This window comes from Rhinoderma darwinii, chromosome 2 (assembly GCF_050947455.1).
Source record: "Rhinoderma darwinii isolate aRhiDar2 chromosome 2, aRhiDar2.hap1, whole genome shotgun sequence".
Classification (NCBI taxonomy): domain Eukaryota; kingdom Metazoa; phylum Chordata; class Amphibia; order Anura; family Rhinodermatidae; genus Rhinoderma; species Rhinoderma darwinii.
This window is the reverse complement of record NC_134688.1, coordinates 68,711,426-68,729,872: the sequence shown is the minus strand read 5'-3', so window position 1 is coordinate 68,729,872 and position 18,447 is coordinate 68,711,426. Positions and strand designations below refer to the sequence as shown.

At 38.8% G+C, this 18,447-nt stretch overlaps 1 protein-coding gene across 4 annotated transcripts in view; it reads left to right on the top strand.

Moving 5' to 3' along the window:
• The window catches only part of DCLK1 (doublecortin like kinase 1), a 383,441-nt gene that overhangs the window by 230,727 nt on the left and 134,267 nt on the right, over positions 1–18,447 (top strand). For 3 of the 4 annotated variants that reach the window (XM_075851721.1, XM_075851722.1, XM_075851724.1), the window contains exon 6: positions 7,776–7,870. In XM_075851721.1, the coding sequence (XP_075707836.1) occupies positions 7,776–7,870 (95 nt within the window). Of the gene's footprint in view, positions 1–6,395; positions 6,649–7,775; positions 7,871–18,447 lie in introns of those variants that run through there. The other variant, XM_075851723.1, reaches the window with a different exon arrangement.

The window sequence follows — 18,447 nt, the reverse complement described above, 5'->3', positions numbered from 1 at the left end:
GCTGCGTGATTTTCGCGCAGCCGCCATCATAGAGATAAGACTAGTCGACGTCAGTCACTGTCCAGGGTGCTGAAAGAGTTAACTGATCGGCAGTAATTCTTTCAGCACCCTCGACAGTGAATTCCGATCACCATATCGAGTAACCTGTTTAAAAAAAAAGAGGTTCGTACTTACCGAGAACTTCCCGGCTGTTGCCTTGGTGACGCGTCCTTGGTGACGCGTCCTTGGTGACGCGCCTCTCTTGACATCTGGCCCCACCTCCCTGGATGACGCGGCAGTCCATGTGACCGCTGCAGCCTGTGCTTGGCTTGTGATTGGCTGCAGCTGTCACTTGGACTGAATTGTCATCCCGGGAGGTCAGACTGGAGGAAGAAGCCGGGAGTTATCGGTAAGTCAGAACTTTTTTTTTACACGTTCACGTATATTGGGATCGGAAGTCACTGTCCAGGGTGCTGAACCAGTTTAACTCTTTCAGCACCCTGGACAGTGACTTTCTCCTGCCGGGTTCGGTCAAAACGAGTTCGGCCGAACCCGGTGAAGTTCGGGTCGCTCATCTCTAAGACACTCCGATCGGATGTTTGTAAACAGAAAAGCACGTGGTGCTTTTCTGTTTACATTCAGTTTGACAGCTCTTGCGCGAATCACGCAGTTCGCACGGAAGTGCTTCCGTGCGACCTTCGTGGTTTTCACGCACCCATTGACTTGGGTGCGTGATGCGCGAAAAACGCACGATTATAGAACATGTCGTGAGTTTTACGCAACGCACTCGCGCTGCGCAAAAATCACGCATTGTCTGCACTGCCCCATAGAGTAATATAGGTGCGTACGACACGCGTGAAAAGCACGCACGTCGCACGCGCGTATATTACGCTCGTGTAAATGAGGCCTTATACTTACCACCCGGGCGTTGTCATTGCGACAGGTTCTCCTGTTGTCTGCCCAAACCGGCCTCCTGGGATGACGTTTAATCCCATGTGACTGCTGCATGGGCTCATCGCCATGACTACAGAGGACGGGTAAGTATTAGCTTTTTTTCTTTCAACTGCTGTTTTCCGCAGCAGACATTTTGCGCAAAAAACTTCACCACAATTTGGTGAAATTCCCAGTGGGTTCCAGGGCGGACATGCTGTGCACTTTTACACAGGGTATCAGCCCTGTGTGAACATGGCCTTAGACTGCTCCTCCAGAAGGAGATAACTGGTGTCTATGTAATGCCACTTATCTCTATAATCACAGTGTTCTTTATACAAATATTATTTACATTTCCACTGATGTGTATAGTATATAGCTATACATCCACATTATGTATCTAGAATAGGGTTGACCTGCTATAGCACATAAAATGGAAGTGTTTTCCCAGTACAGCGGAGGGAAGGGGCTGCAGGCTTAGTAAACTTTCCACACAGTATTAAGGTAGGCAAATGTGCATTGTGTGTTTTTATAGCACAATTTTGGTACTTCTCCTTTAAGTAAAAAGACAAGTAATGGGATTGCCTATAGCAACCTATTAATGATTTTCATACTTTTATTTTCATACTTTAATATTCGCTTTTCTATGCTAATTTCTACAAATGATCCTCAATATGTTTTCATTCAGCGAACCATCCCCCCATCATGCCTATACATGATCCTATCACTAATCCCAGCTATTGGCTTATATTAAACAGAAATACAACCATGATATACATGTGTTTGTCTCATCATAAACATTAATTGGCACACTAATGTCCTATCGGCAGGGATCCGCCCACTGTGACCACTGCCAATCCTTAGAACAAAGTGGCAGCGCTGTGCCACTTTGGCTCCTACCTACTCAGCTTGGCTTTTCCCGACCATGCAGATAACAGCGAAAGCTGAGCAGACAAGAGATGCAGTGGCACAGCTCTGTATCTTCCTTATAGGGATCGGCGAGGGACACAGTGGTTGGACCCCCATCAATCGGACATTAGTGGTATATCTATAGCAATCGTCACTAAACCTCCTATGCAAATCTCATAAACAGACTGAACTGTCACTTCAGGTGCGACATTCAGCTCAGTGGTGCTCAGTGCAAAGTTCCAAAGTTTTACGACAATTCATAAACAGAGCAATGTAGTGGAAAAGACCAACATGGCGCTCAACAAGATGGCTTATTAGATTTTATTAGCATATCATTCCTTATACATGACAAGACACATACAGGTAATAGGGCTTGCAGGCAGTGGTGGATTAATATGAGCTTGGGCCCTGGGCTGTGCAATAGCTATGGGTCCATACCCCATACCACACATTAGATGAGCGTGTAGGTGGGTGTCCCTTCTCTCACCCAACGAGATAATAAAGGGTTGGGCATGTTAGATTTAAACATACCCGATCCTTTTCTTCTCATGGAAGATATGCCCACCCCCCCAAAAAATAAAAAATAAAACCAAAATAATATTTATAACAGATGATAGTAAGTTTCAGCGCCTCAACAGTGCACTGTTAAGATGAAAATCAGCGCTGTGGGACCTACACATAATTTGTATTTTCAAAGTCAATAATCTATGAATGATGATATACCTCTAAAAAATATAGTCATACAGTTACCAAATAATACCATTATACAAGGAGCAAATATCACCATACTGTTACCGAATAAAACCCAGTATACATACCAAGGGCAATATTATCAATGATGCTAATATACAAGGGACAAATATTATCACCATACATATTTTTATCATACTGTTACTGAACAAAACCTATTATACAAGACCAACATTATCAATAATAACACTATATAATGGCCAAATAAGATTGCCACATCATGACCACATAGTGACTGAATAATACCCCCATACTATTAATGAATAATACCACCACACCATAACCATATAGTGACTGAATAATACCCCCATACTATTACTGAATAATACCTCCACACCATAACCACATAGTGACTGAATAATACCCCCATACTATTACTGAATAATACCACCACACCATAACCACATAGTGACTGAATAATACACCATACTGTTACTGAATAATACCGCCACACCATAACCACATAGTGACTGAATAATACCCCCATACTGTTACTGAATAATACCGCCACACCATAAACACATAGTGACTGAATAATACCCCATACTGTTACTGAATAATACCGCCACACCATAACCACATAGTGACTGAATAATACCCCCATATTATTACTGAATAATACCTCCACACCATAACCACATAGTGACTGAATAATACCCCCATACTGTTACTGAATAATACCTCCACACCATAACCACATAGTGACTGAATAATACCCCCATACTGTTACTGAATAATACCGCCACACCATAAACACATAGTGACTGAATAATACCTCATACTGTTACTGAATAATACCGCCACACCATAACCACATAGTGACTGAATAATACCCCCATACTGTTACTGAATAATACCGCCACACCATAACCACATAGTGACTGAATAATACCCCCATACTGATACTGAATAATATCTCCACATCATGACCACATAGTGACTGAATAATACCTCTATACTGTTACTGAATAATACCTCCACACCATGACCACATATTACCACCACATAGTGACTGAATAATACCTCTATACTGTTACTGAATAATACCTCTATACTGTTACTGAATGATAACTCCACATCATGACCACATATTACCACTACATAGTGACTGAATAATACCTCTATACTGTTACTGAATGATAACTCCACATCATGACCACATATTACCACCACATAGTGACTGAATAATACCTCTATACTGTTACTGAATAATACCTCTATACTGTTACTGAATAATACCTCTATACTGTTACTGAATGATAACTCCACATCATGACCACATATTACCACTACATAGTGACTGAATAATACCTCCATACTGTTACTGAATGATAACTCCACATCATGACCACATATTATCACCACATAGTGACTGAATAATACCCCATACTGTTACTGAATAATACCGCCACACCATAACCACATAGTGACTGAATAATACCCCCATATTATTACTGAATAATACCTCCACACCATAACCACATAGTGACTGAATAATACCCCCATACTGTTACTGAATAATACCTCCACACCATAACCACATAGTGACTGAATAATACCCCCATACTGTTACTGAATAATACCGCCACACCATAAACACATAGTGACTGAATAATACCTCATACTGTTACTGAATAATACCGCCACACCATAACCACATAGTGACTGAATAATACCCCCATACTGTTACTGAATAATACCGCCACACCATAACCACATAGTGACTGAATAATACCCCCATACTGATACTGAATAATATCTCCACATCATGACCACATAGTGACTGAATAATACCTCTATACTGTTACTGAATAATACCTCCACACCATGACCACATATTACCACCACATAGTGACTGAATAATACCTCTATACTGTTACTGAATAATACCTCTATACTGTTACTGAATGATAACTCCACATCATGACCACATATTACCACTACATAGTGACTGAATAATACCTCTATACTGTTACTGAATGATAACTCCACATCATGACCACATATTACCACCACATAGTGACTGAATAATACCTCTATACTGTTACTGAATAATACCTCTATACTGTTACTGAATAATACCTCTATACTGTTACTGAATGATAACTCCACATCATGACCACATATTACCACTACATAGTGACTGAATAATACCTCCATACTGTTACTGAATGATAACTCCACATCATGACCACATATTATCACCACATAGTGACTGAATAATACCTCCATACTGTTACTGAATAATACCTCTATACTGTTACTGAATAATAACTCCATACTGTTACTGAATAATACCTCCATACTGTTACTGAATAATACCGCCACACCATGACCACATATTACCACCACATAGTGACTGAATAATATCTCTATACTGTTACTGAATGATAACTCCACATCATGACCACATATTACCACCACATAGTGACTGAATAATACCTCTATACTGTTACTGAATGATAACTCCACATCATGACCACATATTATCCCCACATAGTGATGGAATAACACCTCCATACTGTTACTGAATAATATCTCCACACCATGACCACATATTCCCACCACATAGTGACTGAATAATACCTCCATACTGTTACTGAATAATACCTCCACACATGACCACATATTACCACCAGTGACTGAATACCACCATACTGTTACAGAATAATACCTGCACACCATGACCACATATTACCACCATATAGTAACTGAATAATACCGCCATACTGTTACTGAATGAAATCCACTACACATAGACCAATAATACCACCATACAGTGGTAGATACCAGTACTTCACAGGCGCTATGCAGACCATATAATTTATTACAGTACAGTTATATCCAATGATTCACAGGTGACGTCTTCTCTGATTGTAGTCATTCACTTTCCCTTTTTTTCTTCATCTGGCCAAGACCTCCATGTCGGCTTCTCCCAGCTACAACTTGTCTCTGCAGTATTTGATACACAGACATCTTTGGCTTCTTGATTTTCCAGCACACTCCCCACCTATTTCTGACCCTCTACACAAACTCCCCACCCATAATACACCAGATGGTAATTATTCTACCCTTGGTGACTAATGCACCCTTAAATAGATAGATAGATAGATAGATAGATAGATAGATAGATAGATAGATAGATAGATAGATAGATAGATAGATAGATAGATAGATATAGTACAAAAAAAAAAAGAGTGTACTTTTATTGTCCCATAAGCAACGTTTCAGCTCCTTCCCCTAGAGCCTTTTTCAAGCCTTGAGAAAGGCTCCAGGGGAAGGAGCTGAAACGTTGCTTATGGGACAATAAAAGTACCCTCTTTTTTCACCTCTAACAAACGGAGTGCTGCCTTATTTTTGTACTATACACAATTGGGATCTTGGTCTACTCTCTTGGGCTTGCACCCACACTATACCGGTGCTGCTGGATCCATTTGTCTAGATAGATAGATAGATAGATAGATAGATAGATAGATAGATAGATAGATAGATAGATAGATAGATAGATAGATAGATAGATAGATAGATAGATTAGATATCATACAAACATGGTGTATTTGAAGCCCGGCAGCAGTGGGGAACAGTTCTGCCATTATATTGATGTTTCAGTAGTCCTCATTGGATTTGAAGAGTCATTATCTTTTCTTGATGAGTCATTTGATATTTTGTCCTCACTTAAGAGCCCCATAATGATTCACACTAGAACTTATTAAATTACTGAGGCTTTGGGGTTATGGTAAGAGAAGGATAAAGTCAGGGATGAGGGGCCGTCTTTCCATTCCTATAGCAGCAATGTTCTGCTTAGATGATACCTTTGATGTAGCCCTAATACTGCACCTGCACCTCCCACTGCTGCCTGGAAGACGTCAGGCTTACGCATTTAAAGCATCTGCTTCTGAATCCTGCATCTCACTGTATGAGCAGCACAGTATCCTATCAACTACTCGCTGCCTCTCATCCACTGTGCTAAAGCTTCAGTAACTACAAAGCAGCATTGGGTGCCCATTTATTGATCGTTTCCTCTTTTTTATACTCCCTGCCTAATCACAAAAACCTTACTCATGTTAGAGCTTATAGAAGGTAAGTTCAATTACCTATTTTCTGAAAATACAGTATGTGATAGAATTGATGGGATATAAAACTGCTGCACTATGTCTATTTATTTCAGCCTGGCCAGATACTACAATGTTATTTTGATGATGAAAGTAAATATGATAATGATTATTATTATCGGTATTTATGTAATTTAATTATTTCTAGCCATGATAAGTTGAATTGTGCAGTCACTTTAGAAGCAATATACATCCTAAGCAGCCAATATTTATCGTTATAACAGGTGAACTGTTTTACCATGTATTTAAAATAATTATTAAATCCTAAAATCAATAATTCAATTTTTCTTCTCAATAATCTTACATTTTCATGTTGGTTTGTTTCACTGTATAATAAGGAGGCAATACAATGAAATTTGTATTTTGAATTTAAGAAAATGTAACTTTAATCGGATTAAAGAATTGAAAAAATTTGGTCAGATATCAGTTGTAACTAGTGATATGAATGGATGGAGAGATAAATCAATAAATTGTTAATTATGATATTATTTTTATTATTATTTATATATGATTTATAATATTTTATATTACATATTTTTATATGAGTTATAATAGTTATAATATTATTAATTATATTTTTATTAATATAATTATGTTTATTATATCTTTATTATTATTATTATTATTATTATTATTATCATTCCTATATATACTGACTGGTATGTTCTCTCATAACTGATGGCTAAAGGATACATTTTAATAGTTTATAACAATCTTCATACAGTATGAGGTTTATGTTGCAAAGTTTATATATTAAATCTGGTATTTAGGGTCCGTGACAGTAACATCCAGTTTAGAGGTTCTGTAAGTTTACGTTGAATTTCAGCCGGTGCCCACTAGATATAAATCATCCTGCTGCGAGTGTAACGCAACATTGTGTGGCTAAAGCAGCGGTATTCTCATCATTGCACTGTTGCTGTGTAGACTACGGTTAGCCTGATGAATGGAATGACGTACAATTGGGCGTTTGGTTTGGGAAAAGTACAATGAAAAGCCAGTAATACATTATAGGTCGATTTAGTGCAGACAAGGTCATTCGGACATGGATTAAGATCATTTTTTAATTAACTTGCTTCCTTTATTTTGTTCTTACAGTCAATGGAACCCCAGGGAGCCAGCTATCCACTCCTCGCTCGGGGAAATCGCCAAGCCCATCACCGACCAGCCCAGGAAGTCTGCGGAAACAGAGGGTACAGTCTTCATTTCTTATCTATTGTTATTGCTTTAAAAATATCCAGTGCACTTTTGCATCGCTTCATGTTGTCACTGTCATCTGTCAATCAGAATTGTACTGTCAAAGGGAAAAGTATCACTATACATATATATATATATATATATATATATATATATATATATGGTAAGTGCTTTCTAATGCTCGTGTAGTCACGTTTGCACTTTGAAGGTACATACATCTCTCTTATTAACTTGGTATATGCATTTCGATCTCTAGCGCCTACTGTAGGAGGTCTTCATCAAACTTCCACCAAGAGGGTGACAGGACACAAAGTCTTCATTCTGATTGTCTATGATTGAAAGTTGACATAAATTAATTTTTCATCTTTATAAAGCACAATGTACAAATAGCTCTCTTCCAAAAAGAAAGAAGAGCGTCTTTCTATGACCTTTATTTTCTTAATCAGACACACCCTTCTTTGGACCGATCTGTTTTAGTCTTTTGGACCTCATGGTTCTAGTTAGAGATGTGACCTGCTATTCAAAAAGCTTTCCAGTCTTCTTAAAGGGTTAATTCAGTTAAAATGATCAATGAGAAAATTATATTGGTGCAGACTGTGATCCCAAATCACCATGTATTTCCTGAACGACAAGGCTCTATAAAATACTCACACCCCTTTGGTACTGAAACGAGATTTCGGTTTCTAAAACTTGACACAATAAGCAACTTATAATGGTATAAATGAGCGCTCTATAGAACCATTTCGTTCTAAAAAACAAAAACAGTGGTGGTTGGAGATTACAGACTTTAATCATCTCCTTAAAGGGGAAATGTCATAGATACATGTGAGAACTACCAGAAAGATAGGGGGACTTGGTGCAATTCAAACAACTCTCCACCAAATGGAAGGAAAGCTTTCTAAATGACATACATACAAATTAGAGGTCTTGGTGAAAACTGCAATTCTTATTTTCTGCATCTATCTGCTTATTATAATTTCTGTAGACTTCTTATCTCATTACATATGGGAAATATAATCACTACAAAGCTCTGCATCTTTCTAGATTGTTCCTCGTCACATAGTCTTGTACAAACATGACTGCCCATAGCAGAGAACATGGAATTTGTCATGATGTGACCATATGGTGTGTTAGCGCTATATAGCTGTTTACCAGTGCCAAAAACTTTGTTAACTCCCTTTTCTTTACAAAAAAGTGAAATGAACATTAATTTATTAGCCTGTGTAGAAAATCTATCCAGGTTAGAAGATGTTTTGATTGGACTTTTTTTTAAATGCCCCATGGTCCCCCATATGGGAAACACCATTATTTTCAGGTCAGAGCTATCATTTGAAGTTCTATAACCCAGTCATATTTTAGCTGGGAACACCCAATCCGATTACTTCACATGCTGCCATATATGATGACATTATACGCTATGGGTTTAATGTACAATATGACAATATAGTTGTTGTTGTTGTTGGTTTTTTTTTATCTGCCGTTAGCTTCATTTCATCCTTGCACTATTGTGATTGTATATACCTGACAAACATTTAGTGCTACTGTACGTCTGCTAAGAAATGGGCCCTACAAAGTACAATGCAATAATATACAATTCTATATAAAGCCTTTCTAATCTGCCTTGCACTTGGTGCACAGATGCCTTCAGCACCTAGTGGCCAACACTTTGGGAACATCAAGTGCTAAATAAAAGGAAACATACTTTCCAACTCGTACTTTTTCAGATTCCCCCTGAGCTGTCGTTGATCCGCTGAGCACCACACAGTCTTGTTTGAAGTCATCAAAATAGCTTAAATATAAATGTTATGGAGCTAACCTAGTTTCAAAGATATGCATATTATGTTTTCCTGCCACAAGCAAAGACTATACACATGTCTTCTGATCTAAAGTGAAAAGCATTTACTGTAAAATCAGGTTTTCTTTTATATTGTATTCTTGGTTGGCCAAACCAGAATGGAGCTGACTTGTGGGGCTTACACTGATGAAAACATGGATATTGTAGACTTCTGGAAGAGTATTTTGAGCAACTGGGATTGACTGCCCTACATCATAGGCTTATATAATGCCATACCATAGAATTGAAAACATTGTTCTTGACTTTTGGGGTTTTCATCCATTACATTTTTTTTGCTGGGTTAAAACCAATCCCCTACTCTATGAGATCTTACTGTCTTGCAGTGATGTCATAAATTGCCCTGTTATTCCTATAAATAAATACTTTATCTGCTGGACCCTTAAATATTTAGCAGAGTACTGTACGTATTCCTTTACTCAGATGACCAGGCAGTTCATGACACAACCTGCTAGGGGCACTAAGATTCTCATGCTATGAACCCCCAAGGACGAACCCCCAAGGTCTCTGGTAAGTATAGATTTGGGGGTGTAAGATCGATACTAATAAGGGCAGAAATATAGAATTCTTCTCATTTAAAGCTGACTCACCAAGATGCAAGAGAAAGTTCGGTCTATATTATAAAAGACGGGCATCTATCTGAAAATTGCATCTGGGAAGAGTTTGTGGGCTGCTGTTTGTCAAAAGGTTGCTACCGGCCAATCAGCTTTGCCATAAATTTTCTCAGCAATGCTTAACCAATAAAAACTCTCCTCACAATGCTCCTCCCAAATGTCCTTTTCAGCTCGAGGCCAGACAAGGTTTACAACCGCCCAAACTGTGGTACTGGGAGCGGTATAGTGGGAGCTTTTAGTACCAATCTACCCATCTTTTCGGCATTGATGTCTCATGACACAGAGAGAGGGAACCCCTTTAATAATATACTGCTTATACTTATGAAATGGTGAACCTAGCCTATGAGTCTATAATATGAAAAATGTGTGTTAAAAAGATCCCGCAAAAGAGAAGCGTTACAATTAAATACTATGATGCATAGTACTATTAAATCAGGAGACATTTTCAAATTGTTTGTGTTTTTTAGAAAATAAAAAGTGGAAAGGAATGAACCTCTGCATTGTTAATAAAAAAAACAAAAAAACATAACTGATATACACGAAAGTTTTAAGTACACTGCTCACTGATCGTAGGTTGCTAGAAACAACAGATATTTTTACAAAACCATATTTCCAATAGTAACCCTTTCCCTAAACCATTCAATGTGTGGTATCATTTATTCACTATACACATATACATGGGTTGGACACAAAATAATTACACTGTAGAAAATAAATCTCTTCCCTTTGTTTTCAGTTACAGAAATACTCATGATGCAGTTTATTTTAGTGTAATTACCATTGAGGCGGATGATAGGAGTATAAATCAAGGCAGTAATTACCAAAGCATAGACAGTTAGTAACATGAAAAAATTTATTTTCCTACAATTATTGTTGTTACGGCCCCTATTGTAGTCCAGAGCTGCATTCACAATTCTGATGATTGCTGCTGGAAACGGTCAAAAAGCTTGTCCACAGACACATCACTTACTACTTAACTGAGTTCCCATAATGTAGCAGGACAGTTAGGCTACATTCAGACGAGCGTTTGCAACCTCAGACGTGAAAATCTGACGTTTTCCACGTCCAAGGTGTACCCGTGATGGACGCGTTGTCACGGATCCCCCATAGACTAGAGTCTATGGAGGGATACGTGACACACAGTAAAATACTACATGTCCTATTTTTTCATGGACCCTTCACACGCTCCGTTGAAACAACGGTCATGTGAACGGCCCCAAATACATGACTCCGTGTGACTTGTTTTAATGGCCATCACACGGACGTGATACACGCTCATCTGAATGAGCCCTTAGTTTTTCCTACATTAGATTATTTTACAATGCCTGGGCATTAACTGTACACTTCCCAGATTACAATCACTAGCGCAAGCCCTGAGCAGATATGGAGCCTGCAAGAAAAGCTGGGAGATGTCAGCTCAAAAGCCTACAGAATTAAAAATTCAGCTCTCCTCTATAATACAGTTTGTAACTTAGGATAAGTACAAGATAAGTAATGTATTGTATTTACAAAGTTACTCAACTTTTTATGCAAATTAATTTAATCTGTAAACTAGTCATGTAGAGCGAAAGTCTCTCCTTGTAGCTGCTCTCCGCTCTGGCTTATAGAGGAGGGTCCGAAATGGGGGACCACCCTCTACTTACTCAATATTCTCTAATAAGGTATTTGAAAATCTGTTTTCTAAACCAGATGACCCTTTTAAGCATCCATTTTTTTTAGTTGTTGTCTACATCAGGGGTTCTCATACTATTTTCTATGTATTCTGTGACAGTGTTATTTGCCAACTTATTTTCATGACACATACTCCAAGAGTGATGAGTACTTACTGTACCCTTACTGGCAGCAGCATCCTGGAGATACAGTATAGTGTTGTTGTCAGAATAAACTTAGATTTTTTTTGCCACGGTTCCATAATACACCGGGCACCAGTAAATTACTCAGAAAAGGTTTTCTCCAAGGTTTAACAAATGCCTCATGGCATTACCTTCATCATTCACCTTAATTAATTCTAAGACCATCCAGGGGTATTTCCATCTTGAAGAACTCTTGTCCTGCTCTCCGTCTGCTGACTGACGAGGGGGTCAGGAGTTCGGAAACAGCAGAGCTCGCTGTTATATGCTGTTTGCGTAACTCCCATAGAAGTTAAAAGGAGTTACGGAAACAGCGTAGCACGACAAGCTATGCTGTTTCCGGAACTCGGGAACTACGGAAACAGCATAGCTCACTGTATTATGCTGTTAGCAGACCTCCAATTCACTTTTATTGGAGTTACGGAAGCCAAGTAGCTCACTGAGCTCGGCTGCTTCCGTACTTCCGACCACCTCGTCAGTCAGTTGCCGAAGAGCAGCGAGAGCAAGAGAAGGTAATTTGTCAGTCAGAGGGTCCCGATTTAGACCGGCATCTATAGGATATTTATAGCGTATCCTGTGACTTTGCCATAAATGTTCAAGATGGGAAAACCCCTTTAACGTATTTCAAGAAACCCTTAGACGTGACCAGTATGAACATTGTGTAGTTTCACCCTTGATTTTTCCATTCATGTGGACATTGATAAAGCACTGTTAGCCCAGACGATGAAAAGGGTTGAAAGCAATATTTGAGCTGCCTGCCACAGTATGATTATAACTTGCTGTTTGAGGTATTTCCCCATTTGATATGAAATGTTAAAGAAAAAAATGGATTTCATAGAACACGTTGGGAGGGTTCTTTCAAAAAATAAATAATGTCTGACCGTCGGAAATGTACATTCATGCTGGTAGATGTAATTCTTTCACGAGACCTCATCCTGTTTTCTTCATTTTCATGGTTCTTATAAGCCCAGTGTACCCAAATTAAAAGGTTTGGGGGGGTGTAATTAAATTTCACAATCTAGTGTGTTATATGGAAATGTTAGTATAAGAAAAATACAAAGAATCAAATTGATATAACGTATTTTCAGCTGTATAAAAGTGAGCCCAGTCTACGTGAACCTTTTGGATTGTTAGTATGGTTGTTCAATATGCTTGGTTTTTCTTCATGTTTGTTATCTAATGGGGCTTTGCTCTAAATGCCCACCCTAGGATGCATCGAAAGAAAGAGTAGGTCAGTCATTTACCCACTGACCGTTATATCTTTCATAGTCATTGGCTAAAATCTGGTATTGTATTCGTTGGTTATATGACTGTGGTCAAACTGTCCACTGTAATCTTCTAAGTGCACAGTCCAGTACCCAGTATGGAAAATAATAATATTTTGGGAAATGTTAGCTTGGAAAGATGAAAGAAAAGTTCCAAAAGTCTATTATGGTATAAATGTTTCAATATATAAAGAAAATAAAGTACTGTATATAAAAATGTTATATGATATAGTCAGTGACCGGATGTATGTCAACATTTAATGGCATCAAGATGTACCCAACACAGTTTTGGGTACCTGAGCAATTGGTTTGTTTTCAAGTAAAGTGCCAAAAATATTGGGGGAAAAAAGAACCTATTTTAGACCAATTGACAAATACAAGAATTCCCAATGCCTAGGCCTGTAACGTTGTAACACCAACTACCATAAGTCGAAGAAGTAGACCCTCATCCTGCCTGTATAGTGCAAAGGGTATCTACAGGGTGGGCCATTTATATGGATACACCTAAATAAAATGGGAATGGTTGGTGATATTAACTTCCTGTTTGTGGCACATTAGTATATGGGAGGGGGGAAACTTTTCAAGCTGGGTGTTGACCATGGTGGCCATTTTGAAGTCGGCCATTTTGTATCCAACTTTAGTTTTTTCAATGGGAAGAGGGTCATGTGACATAAAACTTATCGAGAATTTCACAACAAAAACAATGGTGTGCTTGGTTTTAACGTTACTTTATTCTTTCATGAGTTATTTACAAGTTTCTGACCACTTATAAAATGTGTTCAAAGTGCTGCCCATTGTGTTGGATTGTCAATGCAACCCTCTTTTCCCACTCTTCACACACTGATAGCAACACCGCAGAAGAAATGCTAGCACAGGCTTCCAGTATCCGTAGTTTCAGTTGCTGCACATCTCGTATCTTCACAGCATGTGTCAGGGTGTCAGGTCCGAGCATTCCTAGATGAACAATTTCCTGGAAAGTGGATTGGTCGTCGTGGGCCAGTTGAATGGCCCCTAGGTCTCCCGATCTGACCCCCTTAGACTTTTATCTTTGTGGTCATCTGAAGGCAATTGTCTATGCTGTGTCCATTTTATTTAGGTGTATCCATATAAATGGCCCACCCTGTACACATTACACTAGCACTTTTATGATCTTACAGCAAAAATGAGTGTATAAGTAAAAAGCACAAGTGAAACATAGAACAGATGGTGTCAATGCACATCCATATGCAAGATAGCCAAGTACTATTCTACAGGGGACAAATCTGAATGTACTCAACCAAATTATGTATGAACATTTCCAACATGCACTCCTATAGATAATATTATTAGGAAAATATTAAGGCATTGGTTGGATTTATTGTTTAATCTGTATACAATGGGGCAAATAACTAAATCTGGCACAAATTGAGCCAGAATTCTGATGTACATTCTATGCGCCACGTTACTTAACTGTTTTGGACACTTTTTGTGCCACGCTTGATAAGGGGCATAGCTTAGTGGTAAAGGGTGTGGTCTAGCAGAAAAGGATGTAGTTTCCAATGTAACACCGTACTCCAAAATTGTGCCAGTAGTTTGGCCAATAAGACTGGCATGAACTATGCCAAACAAGAGTTCATATGAGGAAAAAAAAGTGTCTAACATTTCTAGCTAGATGCACCAAATTTATTATACAGCGTGCACCACTGTGATAAATTGAACACATCTTCGTTGTCTAAGTTTACACTGTCTGAAACTTGGATAGTATTAGTAAATCTGCCCCAGTGAGTTGTCTTAAGTATGGTGTGCATTTTATCCTATCATGGGCAATTTGATCTGTCACGTTTAATTGCTACATGGGTGGACAGTGGTGTACACAAGTGAGGGGGGCCTCATAGCAAAAATCAAAGTGGGCCCCCATAATGCTGCCAGGTTTTGCCACCCAGGACAAAAGGGCCTGGTATTTGTTTCCCCCTCCAACCCATCTCTTTGACCCTTGGGCAAATTACCCAATAATTATGTTTGCCAATAATTCAGTTCCTTGGGAGAGGAAACTCCTGCACAGGCACTTACCACTAAGTATCAAAGGGGGTGGGACCCCGCGTCCATACTAATGAATACACCTAAAACTATCTACACTTAAAGGGTAACTAAACGTTCAACAAACTTCTGACATGTCATAGTGACATGTCAGAAGTTTTGATTGGTGGGGGTCCGAACACTGAGACCTCCACCAATTGCTAAAATGAAGCAGCAGAAGTGCTCATGTGAGTGATCAGCCGCTTAGTTTCTGTTCGGCTTTTTCCAGAAATCAATGTATCGGTGTACGGACTCAACAGAAAGACTATGAGCCCATACTTTGCTACATCAGCTTTCTGGAAAAAGCCAAACAGAAACAAAGCGCCTCAGAGCTCACACAAGCACTAATGCCACTTCGTTTTAGCGATTGGTGGGGGTCTCAGTGCACGGACCGCCACCAATCAAAACTTCTGACATATCACTATGACATGTCAGAAGTTTGTTGAGCGTTTAGTTACCCTTTAAGCTCAGGACATTGTGTCCCTCTTGTCCGTTCCTCATTATGGTAATTGAAGCCACTTTAGTGTTAAAATCATGGCATGCTTTGATGGCATTGAATAATATGCCCGGTGACAGACAACACCGATACAATACACAATGTATCTGATGTGTTATGTTTAGCGAGATTACCATTAGGACATTAGACTAAGTTGTTTATTTTGTAATATTAGAGCGAATGTCTTCCATGTTAATCATTTATTCAGCATGGAGACTATACCCGCTTCAGTCTTTGCCATCATTAGTTTAAAAATAAATGTACTGAAAAGTATGTGTAACTGATCTCTTGCTTTTGCGTGGTTGCCTAGCAACGGGTGCCGTTATAGAACATCTGTTCCCGCTATAAAGAAATGCATGCCCCAATTTTGAGGATTTTTTTCCGTCTATGTAAGGTTTATTTTTCCTGTTCTAGAAGGAAGGTCGGCTTTGCCAGCCCATTTGTTTTGACATGTTGAAACACAGATTTGAAGTCACTCCTGGTGCCAGACTTTGATGTAACGACAGATGTGCATGTCGGCACTGGTTTGCCAGATGGGAATATTCAGCACTTATTTTACCCTCTGGCATAAATGTGTTTTCATTAATGAACTGCAGCAATTATACACAAACACACTCGAAAAGTTTTAAGATGAAATAATTGCTCCTGTGATTATGCGTTTTTCTGTACTCGACCTTTACATACCCAAATCTTATGGGATCTGCATATTAATTAGTACGAGATATTTTTAACACTTACAGTATCATGTTAGGTGTTGTAGTCTGCACAAAAATATATATTTTTTTTATAATACATTTTATTTGACAAAAGAAGAATTTATTGTTGCCAGCAGCAGCCGGTCATATTATTACTATTTATACCTCCCTACAGACCACGGAAGCTGGCAGGATTTATTCATATATAAATAATATGGCGTTTCTATGTCATTTTGGGGGCATTGCTGGATGAAACAGGGAAGGGTTTAATATAGGATTAAAACACTGGATTCGGGGAAGCCTGTGTAGTCTGATCCTGCAGTCACACTATTTTCCAAACTTCTTGCTAACCTACCAAATGTAAAATGTAAGAAGTAAGGAATAGATGATCCTGCAGTCATACTCTCTTTTCTGAAACTGTTGCGCAACAAATACAATCAGCTTTTTTTGATTCGACATCCAATAATCCAGAAAGTCTCATAATCCGGCACTTCATTCCAGCTCAGAACTGCACCGGCACCAGAAGCAGAAGACTGAGTAGAGAGTTAATTCCTTTGATTAAAAAGAATAATAAGATTTGTAGATTTGTAGCACTATATTTTTTCCGCTGAAGGTATTTTACCATTTCAAGTGAGTTTTATATGCTCCCTATGACTGATAATCCAGAATATTTGATAATCTCCCACCTATCAAGTCCCATGGATGCTGGATTAAAGGAATGACTTTTATATTAAAAAGTGAAAAAAATCGGGGATGCCCTGACCGAGGCGATATGCTTCATACTTGGTAGACCTGTCCCAAGGTTGTTCGTTTTCGGGTCAGAGTGTTGAACCTCACACACTCTCCATTTAACGTTCTGGTTGCTCGGGACCCCTGGACAGCTGTGTTACACTTTCAACCCTCTGACCTAATGTACTCACAGTTTAAGCTTTCCACTTACATCCTCCTGACAACAAAGCAGACGATAGCACAGGCATGGAAATCCCCCACCCCACCATTTGCTTTTGTTAAGCTAAGAATAGATAACTGTATGGTCAATGAACGACTGTCCAACATCCTGAACGACACGACCCCTCATTTAAAAAAAAAATCTGGTGGCCTTGGATCTCCTATGCTCATCCTTCACTGGCCTCCCCAGCTCTGACCTAACCTTGGTGTTTGAAACCTTCCCCCAACTCCGCTTTGCGGCTGACCCGCCAGGATGGCACATATCTCCTCGTCATGTCCTAATCGCAATCCAAGTCCTCGGATTCGCAATTCAAAATACGTTTTATTTCAGGGCTTTGGATAGAGGCTTTTACAACTACTAGTTTCCTTTCCTAAATACCTGTTCTGTTATGAACTGCAGCTAGTGGAAGAAGCAAATTGGAAAAATGGGAAATATGTGGGGGCGCTCTTAAAGATAGCTACAAATGTTAAGAAAATAAAACAATTCTTTGTTAGTCGTCTGGCGTTACAGGGTGTCGGAAACTACATTAAGGTTATATTTACATATGGCAGATTCTTCGCAGAATTTTCTGTGACTGAAAAATCCATTCCATACATCTGAATGGGGTTGTTTTTCCTTTCGGTCTGTATTCACAGTCCCCTCTCCAGTTTGTGATCAAAATATACTGATGTGTCTATCACAGATACTATGTATAATATACTAAAAAGGTTTACAATGTATTTATCTTTCTGAAAGATGTTGCTGTCCACTGTGTCTGCATTGGTAATGTCAACCTTTTTATGCCAAAATCAATTTAT